General features: G+C 35.8%; 1 protein-coding gene across 1 annotated transcript in view; it reads right to left on the bottom strand.

Moving 5' to 3' along the window:
- Positions 1-7,562, bottom strand: part of LOC124364580 (probable ATP-dependent RNA helicase kurz) — a 28,105-nt gene extending 20,543 nt beyond the window's left edge. Inside the window, 5 exon segments of the mRNA XM_046820142.1 lie at positions 1,182-1,264; positions 1,266-1,799; positions 3,905-4,141; positions 5,446-5,631; positions 7,308-7,562. Of these exon segments, the coding sequence (XP_046676098.1) occupies positions 1,182-1,264; positions 1,266-1,799; positions 3,905-4,141; positions 5,446-5,631; positions 7,308-7,382 (1,115 nt within the window). The 5' untranslated portion in view covers positions 7,383-7,562.
- Positions 7,563-13,270: the final 5,708 nt, after the last annotated feature.

The following is a 13,270-nucleotide window of genomic DNA, read 5'->3' as shown; positions in this document are numbered from 1 at the left end:
ATCCCAAATTTAGAGCCAAAAATAATAGTCCAAAGCTTTCAAATCTACATGGTATTGGTGAAAATGCTGATTATCTTGTTCCTGTACTCCTCAGAAAAGTTGAAAGTCTTTTTATTACTAAAGCTAAAAGTAAACTGAATTTACAGACAGCACAGCTTATAGTATTTGTTACACCTGGACAGAGAGTAAAAATTCAAGACAAAGAATGTTCCATTATTATTGAGCTATACTGGATTGGACCATTTGGATTGGATTGTCGATGCCGGAGATGGTCTTGACTGTTACTTGGCTCCAACCTGACCTTGAGTGCTAACTCTATGATCCACCATTTGGTTATTGCTGAGATAACTGTTCCTTGGGAGATGTAAATCCCAAAACAATACCTATTCAAGCTGTATAAATACGTCTTTCTGTCCAAGTGTACAACAAAATGGTTTTAAGTGTCACTGTTATGCTGTAGGAGAGGAAGCAAAAGGTCTTTCAGCAAACCCATACATTTTTAATGAAGGAAGAGTATAAATTCATTTCTGAGGCTTTTTAGAGAATTTCATTTGTGGGTCTGAAGATCCCTTGGAAAAGAGAGTGGTGAGGGGAGAGTTTTAGATCAGGTGGGAGAATATGTATAGTAAAACCAGAAGTGAGAAAGCACTTCTTCAAACTATTATATTTTATAAACATTTTTCAATAATCTTGGGTTATCTTAACAAGTCGTAGTTTCAGCGAGCAGTCTTAGTCATCCAGAAATGTTCAGCTAACCAGTACCATAGAATTTTCTCGCCAGTTGTGATGTCATTTTATACGATTAATCACAGATATTGATATTTTGACAATAACAGATACCAATTATAAGATACAATCAACAGATAGTATTAATATAATATAATATTATAGTATAATGTAAAACAAAATGAACTAAATTTATTGGAACGTGTAAGGTTTGTTTTACGAACAAATATTTATTCATGCTGTAACCTACAATGTTTGATAATACGGAAGTTCTGAATTGCTGAATTATAACATTTTATTGTACCAAATGAAACTTATTTTGTAAGCAATTATAATTTATAAAAGTACAGAACAAACATGGAATACATCAATTTATTCAGCTCAAAAGATCAATTTTGTTCTTCAAATCTACTGCTACCTCCCTTTAACTAAAAATAATGTACTTTGCACATTACCTGCCATAGCCTGCTTCATACAGGAACTGAGGGACTTGAGTTGTTTTCCCACTTCCTGTTGCTCCGGTTATCAGGACAATAGGGATTCTCTCTTATGGCTTCCATCACCCTTTGTTCCTCTCCTAGTATGGGAAGTTTGAGTCGGGCCTCCTGAATTTTTTTATCTCTATAAACTGGGACAAACACAGAAGGGATTCTCTCCACTTCATGTACTTTTCCTTGATCGGCTGTGGTACTCAGTCCAGCTGCAGTACTCTGTCCGACTGGGGTACTCTGTCCGGCTGTGGTACTCAGTCCAGCTGCAGTACTCTGTCCGGCTGGGGTACTCAGTCCAGCTGTAGTACTCAGTCCAGCTGCAGTACTCTGTCCAGCTGTGGTACTCTGTCCAGCTGTGGTACTCAGTCCAGCTGAGATGCCAGGTTTAGATTCAGTTCTATCTTTGCATTTCTCTGTATTGTCTTCTTCACAGGTTTTGTTTCTGAGTACATTATTAGGAATATTTTTCGGAATATCGGAACTTTTGTCTGTACTACTGTTTTCAACATTTACTTCACTTTCTTTCTCATCATCTTCATCATTTTCCTCTTCCCCATCACTTGAATCCGAATCACTAGAGGACTGAAACATATACAACCTACAAGTAGGATACACATCTTTTTTTATGACCTCTCAACGGTTTATACTTAGAGAATATATACTTGTACATAGAGCTACCAGGGTCACTAGATAAGTTTGAGGTACAGCTACTGAGCTACATTTAAAACTGCACATAGGTGAGAATATGGCAGGCCTTGTACCTGATACATTATGTGCTTTGATTGAAACTTTAAGGTAATAGCATAATTTGTGTCATAGTTTTAAATAAAGAGATTTCCTTTGTTAGGTAGTCAGGAGCTTCGTAAAAAGTTGCATCTCTGCATGCTACTGTGATCTGTTGGTTTCAGGAGTTAAATATGGCACATTTCCGTTTTCAGATGAAGACCACTAACTGGTGAGACTAGAGAAAACACGAACAAGTGATGGAAGAAGATCCACAACCAAAATACCACAATAATGAGGTAACCTTAAGGATTTGTTAATCAAGTGTTTTCGCTATTCTTCATGAAAACCTTGATGAAAGTATAGTGTCTTCTCTGTAGGTGTCACACGGTTTGACTGAAGCATAAAAAGTGAGTGTAAAATGGGGTCAGGAAATAATGAATAAATTTATCATTAGTGAATCTTATCAGATGGTAGATAGTTACAGGTGATTCTTGGCTTCATTAGTTTGATCCTATAACAAAGTGTCCATCAACCAATGTCAATAGATGAAGGTTTAGGAAAAAGAATGGTTACGTTTTTCATCTGGATGACAAGTTACCATTGTTACTGCTGAATGAATGGTACACTAATACTTGCTTATTATACTTTGATATTATCCTGAGGCCACTATATTTGGAAGTCTTTCTTACAGAGAACCTAAAAAACTACATTATTTGAAAGAAAAAACTTTATTTTACTTACTGTGAAAATGACATGTCATTATAACGAACAGTTCTTGTTTTCTGTCTCCCAAAAAAAGGCAATATCGACGTACTACAAGTAAGGTATTGTCCCACTACAAAGAACAAGTGCGCTCAGTCTTAGACACCCGTTTTCCAGCAAAATGGATGGATAGAGTTGGCCCTATCTCATGGCCACGAAGAAATTCAGACCTAACTCCACTGGACTTTTTTATGAGATTACGCCAAGAACTCAGTACACAAAAAAACATAAATGACACTGAGCACCTTTGTCAGAGGATCTTACGTGTCACGTAACCTGACATGCTAACGTTACTAATACCTGGAAGTAGATAGAATACCGGTTGGCTACAAGTGGATCGCAGACTGACAAGCACTAGTTAAAAAAAAACCCTTTTTATATTTTATTTTATGTATTAGTATAGAAATATGTACATTCTACTATAAATATTCAAAACAAGGGATTAGCTTTTCGGATACCCAGTAAATTTTACAGGTTTTAAGTATCCTTGAAACTCAGCCAGACGACTATTTTTCAAACAATTGAACTAATATTGCAATATATCAGTTTCTAACCTAAAATGTAAAGCACTCAATACTTAGGTAAAAATATTCTTGTACTATCTCAAAAGTTTAAAATCTCAACATAATTATGAAATTATAGAATAGAGCAAAGCAACTCAATAACCACATAAACATCTGAAAAACATTTATCTATGGAAAGTGAAAAATCTAAAAAAAGGCAGCTGATAAGTTTAAGAAAATTATAATCATAAGACGGACTACAGTAAAGTAGTTGCTGCCTTGTCTATGATGTCACGCAAACTTCTCGACACCACCTCCAAGCCAACCACTCTCATCCTCGTCAGATACTTGCCGTATGTGCAGATAACTCCCGATATGGTCATGGGCTTTATCTTTGAGAATGTGCTTCCTCTTGTTTGCCCCAATCAGTGGAACACTACATTACTTTGTTTCACAAAAGGTAGATTTAAAATTTTTACTTTAATTATTAATAGTGATTTTTGTATTAGTTACTTGTATTAATAACACCATAATTGTAAATTTAATATTCTATAAACAAATTGACGTATTATTTCATAATATAATGACACAATATCGATAAAATGGACCTACCAGTAAAATAATATTTCAAGAACCAATTATTAATTATTATTATAATATTTCTTATGCTTAGCAAACTTGTGCCACTCAACTCACCTCAAAACCTACAATATTGGGATCACGGCATTTCTTAACCTGTTCTTCAACTGTAAAGCTATTCTGTAATAGCTTCATTCTCTTTTTGTAAGCACCTTTAATTGCATTGACACTCATTTTCTCCTCACTGTGATGACGTTTCAACCCTTTTGTTTGTACACCTGATACTGAAGTTAGTTTTTGTAACAGTTCTTCAGGAGCCTGAACTTTTGCAAGAGCCTCCAGGATCGTAAATCGCTGAAAACAAACACATACATAATAAATACATGACTTTCATTACTTTATGCTTAACTGAAACGAATCAAGATGAAATATTAAGAATTAAGTTAAAATTAAATTTGGATTCTTCAAAAATGTAATGGTTTCTCCTTGAAAACTTAACTAATACACAATATTTTCCTTCCCCTGGACAAAAAGTATTATTCGTTCATTACACACACACACACGCACACGCGCACGCGCACGCGCACACGAACACGCACACGCACACGCACACGCACACGCACACGCACACACACACACACACACACACACACACACACACACACACACACACACACACAGGGGCTTTCCAGAAAGTACCTGATATGTTTATATTATTGAAAAACTAGCTTGCCGACCCAACAAAAATTTTGTCTTTTATAGTATTTTACAATAGACACGAAGATTTTTAAAATGGCTATCCCACTTCAAGAAACAAATTCCAAAGCCCACCTTCGGGATCTTCATTTAACTACACTGTCATATTCAGTTTGACCTCTTCCACTTTTAAAGAGAATAACATTTGCGGAAACAATCAGAAGTCAGGGTTCCCACCACAAACATATTACACCACGTGAGAGACCAGACCCTTCATGAACGTGAATTCTCATTTACTTTATCTCAATAAATGAGAACTTACTTAGTGATGAACAGTGTGAGCAATTGTTAAGTTCATTAAAAGCATTTTTATATTTAAAAGTAATATAAAGAAGAACCACAAAAATATTACCATGATCGCAATGGTTGTCAGGTCCACCATTGGACCACGGAGCCTTTTTTTTTAACGGAGAGAACCACCCATGATTTTTCATTTATTGGAAATCAATTTACCGGTACTTATGGGTGAATTTTCGAATAAAGCAACCAATGTAAAAATTCAAAATCTCTTTAAGGGCACATTGGGATTGTTAATTATTTAATATAGTAGAGCTAAATGGTAAAAAAACATGGATCATCCTGCTAACCCAACCTGCATTAGTCCAGTGCATAAGCCTACTTCAACAACCTTCTGTATTAACCTTCTGCATTAGCCTATTGCATCAGCCTACTTTACCTTCAATTATTAATTTACAATACATTCTGACAGTCCCCACCAACTAGGGGATGGAAATAACCACAGATTTATAGAAAAACCAAATATGAACCAATCTTTAAGAACTTGAATTACAAAATGTACTCTAGTTTTTATTTCAACACACAAAAAAACCAAACCAATACCTAAATAAAGCATGAAATAACTGGTGAAGATAAAAATAAACTTACAACTGAACAATACCTACATTCTTTTTTTTGTTCCTGCGTTCGATAATTTTTTCCAATTTTTTTCTTTGAGTTTTGGACAAAATTTTAGTTTCAACTAGAGTATTCCTTTTTTTAACGAGGGTTTTTCTCTTCTTTGATGGTAAAACCAATGAGTTACAATCATCGTAGGTTTGTTTTTGTTTAGATGACAGCTCAACCTGAACCTGAAAATACAAACACAGTAAATTAGAAAAATAGATACATAAATGGTTCAGGTAAATGCACTGGTTTTATCTATCGAGTTTAACTCCCATATTTAAAAACCTATTTATAGAATAAACTTAAAGAATAATAATAAACACAATGGTGTACGTTGCTGTAAAAACCAATTAAAACCACTGGGGCATATACAACTCCCATCTGAAATAATTTATACGGATATTTAAAAAATTAGGTATGCGCACATATAGCTTTCCAGCCATTCATTAAAAAAATATTTAGTTTTTATAAAAACTACATAAAACATCAGTAAAATATAAAATTTATAGAGGTTGATCATGAAAGCTTGAGAGTTAAAATCATTAAAAACCTACATAACCATTCTTTGAAAATAGCTATGAATATGAGATTGAAAGTTCTTGGTGACCAGTCATAGAGGTTGAGGAGTGAAACACCAGCAGATTGTTTAGTAGATCATCTTTGTGATTTTTTGAACCGAAGGTAATTGCGTCTGTCTTGGAAGAATTCTTTCCTCTATTTCACAAACGCTGTAGCCAACTTCTATCCAGTACTGTAAAGTATCCAGAAATTCATTTTAAGCAATTAAAAAGACCATCATATCTGTGTTCGGCAGTAATTTTACATGGAAAAAGGAAAAAATTATATCAGCTGCAGTATATTAAGCAAACACCTTGACAATCTAATAATATAATAGTTAATATTTCTGAATTCATTCCACTTCATTTATATTCAATGGCAAAGCTACATTTTACAGAGTTTAATTTAGAATAAATACAGATATTAAAAATAACAATAAACAGATTAATGTCAATAAATAGCATAAAAATAAAATGAAGATAACCATAAATAACAAAGTATTGACAATAACAATAAATATGTCATACTGCACTCATTCAGTTGTTTTTATCAAATGGATTGATTGTTTTTACCCGAATGAATAATTTAGTATTACAATTCTTAAACACATGATTTCAACTTAGTTATATTAATTTTAAATGTAAGCAACAAACAGCAAGTGATGAATTGTTGTAGAATTTATAAATGATGATCAATATGAGGAAATTATCTGAGATATTTCTATATACACATGTGGGTAAGGTTCCTGATTACCCATCAGGAGAATACTTTCCTCCATTTACAAAAACGGTTGCTCACTTCTATCCGGGCAAGCTGTAAGTATTGTAACATTTTTCTGATATGTAGGCCATAGTAGGTTTTGTTACTTTGTAATGTTATTGTTAAATTTGTGTTATTAAAATTTTAATGTATTATTCATGTTTTTAATGTATTATAACTACTGTTACGTAAGATTATTATGCAATATCGAAGTTTCATAATATTTCCAATTGTTCGATAATAACAATTGCATAACAAGTGTTAGCCACTTATTAAAGCCTCCCCCTTGTTTTCTCTGTGTATGTTTGTATGTTCTATTCAATACTTTAGATATTTTTAATCGATAATTTGGTTAGCTGATTTGATTGTTAGGGTGGCCGCTTAGTGTACCAGCCCATTGCCTTTGTGCGACTTGCAGACATTACTTAAATAAAAATAGCAGGCAAAAGCTAATTGTAAATAACTATAATTAGAATGTTGACATTTTTCAGAAGATATAAAAATATTCCAAACCAATAATTCTTCATAGGGAATTTAAGGTTACCTTTGAATTTCGATCATTCTCCACCACGGTATCCAGCACTTGGCGAGCTTTCCAGTTAAAGCGTGTCTTTCCCATTTCTGTAAAACAACTTATAAAATTAATAAATTAACAGTAATATAAACAATATTATTTTACGGAGGTAAATACTCTTTTCAACACTGGAAGAGGCAGTTCTGTCAGCGACAACTAAGACCATAACCATAACCTACTACCCTAACCTAAAATACAACACAACACAATCACAGCAACATATTGACATATTAACACGTGGGTTAGAGTTCGGAGGCTGGATCCAGTGTTGCCAAAGAAAACTTAAACATTGCCCACAATCTACAAAAGTCCAACATGCGTGGTTGTAGTAATTGTGTTAAAATGTAATGAAGTATTGAATATCAAACTTAAACGTAAGAAGTTAAAATAATCGCGACAATGAATAAACTTTGTGTTTGCAAAATTATTCATTCAGTTTTAAAAAGTTTTCATTTATATATTTATTTTCTTGTTTTGTTTTTTTAAGTGAGTATTATAAGAGAATGCATGTACCATGTGGGGACATGGGCTTAAAATGCTTATCTAAATAAATAAAACCAGTAAGAAAAATTCAGCTGGAAAGACTCCCTTTGAATATTGCATCGGTATCAATTTACATTAACGTGACCATGAAAAGGTATGTTCATTTTTTTTCTCTGAAAACTAAAATTTTTCCTGAAAACAATATTGAAGAAAAATTCGTCGGCAACAAAAATCAAAGAAGCTATGATTTTTTTAATCCTCTAAAAACTCCGTTTTTGACAGTTTTCTATAACTCCGCGTCTGCTCAAACTCAGTATAGCCAGATTTTAAAAACCGATTATCATACCAACAACGAGAAATTATCGTACTTTCATATAAAATAATCGTACCAAACACATTTAATGAAAAAGTATGTTATGTTCGTATAATAAATTATGTTATAATTAACTTTTGGTTTGTTACTTGTATAAATTTGTCAAAAATCTTTCATGGTACGATAATAACTACCCATCGTGTATCTTACCGGCGTATAAAATCACTGAAATTATCGTACCTCTGGCAACACTATCCATTAAGGTAAGTGATAAGTTACTGAAATACGTTAATCCTGTCAACGATGCCTGCCCGCTGCGCAGTGCTGCGCACTGCTTGCTCTTTTAGAAAAAAAATTAAAGTCGAATCCCAGATCACGTGATGCCCCTGCTCCTTAACGCAATAATGTCCGAAATGCATCAATATAATACAATAATATACTTTCCCCCCAGTTCATATGCACCTGTGATAATACTACTTAGGTTGGGCTATAAATGCCCAAATGCCCAACCCATGAAAGAAAAAATCATTTTCCATGGTCACGCTAATGTAAATAAATACCATTGCATCATCTAAAGTAAACGTAACCCATGTAAACCTGCTGGGAATGTAATTACTAATGAAATGATAAGCGACAAAAGATATTTTATTCAATCTGGATGAGCTTGATGTACATTAGTTATGTAAAAGAATTTACAAGCAAGCACCCACTGCCAAGCCATTACGCCAAATGAGATAACTGCTGTTGGTGCACAATTTCCCTCATTCTAATTTCTTAATGTTTATTGGATCTCCAATTACACAGTAAAAAACTATTGAATTCATCAAAGTACCTCTTGCAGCTGTATTAAGCAAATTTCCTTTTCAGTCCCGGGGTATGCCAGGTAGGTATCTCGGGTAGAGGACGATAAGCGGCGCGCGGTTTTTGAAAATCAATATTAATAAACGACATTTCATTATTACATCCATTTATATAATCGACCGATCCTGGTATAATAGTCAGTCATCTTTACCAATGTAACCACATTTTTAGGGGTGAGTGGAAAAGAGAGATAAAATAGCTCTAACTCCACCTCAAAATAAGGTAATTTTTCATTTTATTTCACATTTTAAGATTGCACTAATAACCTACACCGTTGTGTAGTGGTCCAACATTGTCACCGTAATCGATGAAGTCGACACTTTGAAAGGAGGCAATGTTGCTAATATTTATATTGATATGTCTTAGAAATGTATATAATAAATTATGCAAAAAATTAACTTGTGTAAAATTTAAAAAAAAAATCAATAACAGAGCAGATCAACTTCTTCAGAGAAACCAGATCATGAACTATACGTCTTAAATGGAGAGGTTCTAAGTTAAACTGAACTAAAAGGTCATCAATCGGCACATTACGGTACTCAAAGACCAGCTGCAGCTCAATCAAACGAATGAAGCGGTTCTGTATGCTCTCAAGCCTATCAATGTGTCCAACAAGGTAAGGGTTCCAGACAGTAGAAGAATATTCAAGTATGGGTCGAACAAGGTGGACGTAGAGAGCGTTCATAGCTCGGACAGAAAACATGTCACGACTAGTCCTAATAACGAAATAGAGTGCTGCATTAGACGTTTAAGAAATGTGATTGATATGCTCATGAGAACCAAGGTCGTATGCAAGTATGACACCCAGATCCTTTATTTTAGAACAACGTGCCAGGGGTTGGTTAGTAAGGTTATAATGATAAAGAATAGGGGCATCTGACATAGAGAATGTCACAATAAAGCACTTGGAAATGTTCAGAAGCATATCATTAACGTCGCACCATTCTTCCAGCAAATCAATACTTTCCTGTAGGGACACACAATATTCCACAGATGTAATTTCTTTTAAAATTTTAGCGTCATCAGCAAAAAGTAGAACATTTGAACCCACACATTGAACCAGATCAATAATGAAGATTGTGAACAACACTGGTCCCAGTAAGGAACCCTGAGGTACACTAGAAAACAGCTGGGAAAGGTTGGGATCGTGAGCCCGCCACTCCCACCTGAAGAAAACGATCCTGTAGATAACATCCTAGCCAATGCAAGAGCGCCCCACCGACACCAACAGCTCTGAACTTGGTTGCAACTAACTCGATCAAATGCTTTCGAGAAATCTTTGTAGTGTAGATGGCATCAACTTGGTGGGAGTTAGAAAACGCTTTGAGGATACTATTTTGAAAAGATAAGAGGTTTGAAGTGGTCGAACGCCCTTTAACAAAACCATGTTGTTTAATGTTGATAATACTCTTGAAGTTGAACATCAATCTTCGAAGGACGAGCGATTCAAAGACCTTAGCCAGGATTTATTGGATAATTATAGGGCGATAGTTCTTCATATCAGAAGGAGATCCAGACTTTAAAATAGGTGTTATATATCCAATCTTTAAATCAGCAGGGCTAGCAGTCATAAGAGCGCTGAAATAAATTGTGATATGAGGCAACATTACACCGCTGCAATGCCTCAGATCATAGGAGAGAGATACCATAGGGGGCCAGCACCCTTGTTTGTGTCGAACGACCTCAACTTAGCCTCCACTTCCTCACAGGTAAATTGACATGAAAATATAGAAGTTGTTGCTTCAAGGTTGTACACTGGTGGATTTAGTGACGAAGGCCAGTAGACCGAGGAAAAGAACTTCGCGAACAAATCACAGATACCCTGCGGGTTGGCCGCAGATTCATCATCAAGATGCATTTTTGAGGGAAGAGACGGTACCTTCTTAGAAGATTTGATATGATTCCAGAAGACACCAATGTTTCCTTGAATAGACGAGTCAACAGTGTGGATGTATGTCGAGTAGCATTCCCTCGCCAGTCTTTTGCATGTAGCACCAGCACCACAGAACTGAAGATAAATCCGATCATCAAGACTCTGTTTGAAGCGCCTATGTAAAGTCTTCTTTTTGATTATCATCTGTTTAAGATCGAGAGAAAACTGAATAGGGAAGCGCTTGATTCCCATATATTTGGGTGGACTTGATTTTCTAATAGTGGAAATTAACTGTGAGCAAAATTCAAAAAAATTATTGTCAACAGAATCTGTAACATCAAGTAGAGGGTAATTGAGGCGTTGCACCCATTCAAACACGAAGTTAATGTCACATTTTCTTATATTGGGAGTAAAGGCACTATAATTCAGTTCTTCTTTAGGGCGCATAACGATTTCCATTTCCACAGCAGGATGATGGCATTCGGCTGCAAGGAGTGGGTCAGAGGCATTTAAGACGCGCAAGGCTTCAAAAGAGAAGACCAAATCGAGAAGAACACCTCGCTCATTTCTGATGTAGTTATATTGGTTCAGATTTAGGAAGGACATAACATCGCATACAGTCTGTACAGATAGATCCAAGAGGCAAGAAGAGGGATTAGATCAATCAACATTTGGTAGGTTGAAGTCTCCTACCACCAACATGATGTTAAAGATATGATTGGCAACAAAGAATTCTTCAAGTAGGGAGGAGAATTCAATATATTGAGATAAGTTCAGGTTGGGGGTAGATACACACCGCCCAGGAAGAAAAAGGAGTTGTTAAGCTTAATGGTTGTGAAGACACACTCAATACAACTACTGGACGGGTGGAGCTCCCAAGAATCGAGATCCTTTCTGATTGCCACCAAAACGCCCCCACCGCTAGTTTTGAGACTCGATGAAGATGCTCTATCGCACCTGTATACAATATAGTTGTCAAATCCAAGTTCAGAATTACTGACATCGGGGTGCGAGATTGGTTTCAACTATAACAATAATATCATAGATTGAATGCCTCAGAGATTGGCGGAGTAGTGAAAACTTTGTCTTTAGACCATTAACATTATGAAAAAGCATGCAGAGTTGGTCTTGACCGTTGAAAATTATACGTTTTTCTGCTTAGACAACAATTGTAGGTATGCTATTGTCATGTCTGATTGTGATATCAGCCTCACCACTACTCTGTCTGATTTTAAGCTGTTCCCTAAGGGCATTTAAGTGCTTGGTTAAAGATATGGGTGTTCGATCTCTGGATACTTTTACGTCTTGGAGGATACCATCAACAGCTATCAGGCGCTCGCTTGAAAAGTATTTACGAAGTATTTTCAAGGCGTCACTCTGGCTTTTCAGCATGGCTTTCAGTGGCCGGGCCTTGTTGGAAGTAGCCTTTCCAAGACGAACAGTAGGGAATTTGTAGGAGATAAGTGCAGGGCAAGTAGCTTCAAAAGCTTAGTGGTGAGTCTTTCCTCATGGGATATTTTAGCCTCAGTATCTCTGCTGCTATATTCCGTCAAGTTACAGACCATAACATTGCAAGCTCGCCTGGAACGATCATTCATCTCAGAAATTATGTCTTCAGGTTTTAGAACCTGTGACGTCTTTGGAGTTTCATGAGCATCGAGGCGCTTTTCTCTACATGCAATTCTATCTTCAAACTCAGTTAACTTGGTGTTAAGAGCATCAATCTTATTAGGAAGTTCCATTAAGATGTAATTTGGTGGAGATTTTGGATAGCAATGTGGCAAAACCAGCCATCTGTGATATAAGAATATTAATGGGTTTCTTATTTTCATCTCCACAGTCAGACCTAAGGCATTCCCACTTAAGACTCTGGTCGGCCGCCAAACGGTCATATTCAGCTTTAGACATTTTAACACAGTCCATATGGAACCATCTACCACAAAAGTTATCGCATCTGATCTCTTGTTGGCGTTCCGTAACCTCTCGAAGACAGACGCCACAAGGGTACTTTATCGCTGTTGCCATTACAGATACAGCAACACAAGCAGTGGAGATAGCTGATTCAAAAAAAAAAAAAATCAAATCCACCCCTAGAAACGAACAAGAGAACAAATAATAACCCTTCAAAAAAGGCGAAGAGTTGATAGTGATGAAGACAATAATGAAAACTATTGATGATATGCAATTTGTAATAGACAGTTAAAAGGGTAACAATATCCAAAAACCGCCAGCTCCTCGATCCACTAGCGGGGAGAGAAAAACGCGTTGTTATAGTGCTAGGTGTAGTAAATCAGAAGCAAGGTAACATGGCTAGCGCATCTTTCGGTGTGGTACTAGCGAAATGGCAGTTCTATTACAGATGGCCATGCTGGCGTTCATAGCCAAAAAAGAGACATGAAGCAT

Source organism: Homalodisca vitripennis, chromosome 6, assembly GCF_021130785.1.
Source record: "Homalodisca vitripennis isolate AUS2020 chromosome 6, UT_GWSS_2.1, whole genome shotgun sequence".
NCBI lineage: Eukaryota > Metazoa > Arthropoda > Insecta > Hemiptera > Cicadellidae > Homalodisca > Homalodisca vitripennis.
Note: the sequence above shows the minus strand (reverse complement) of the source record. Positions and strands in the feature narration are given on the sequence as shown.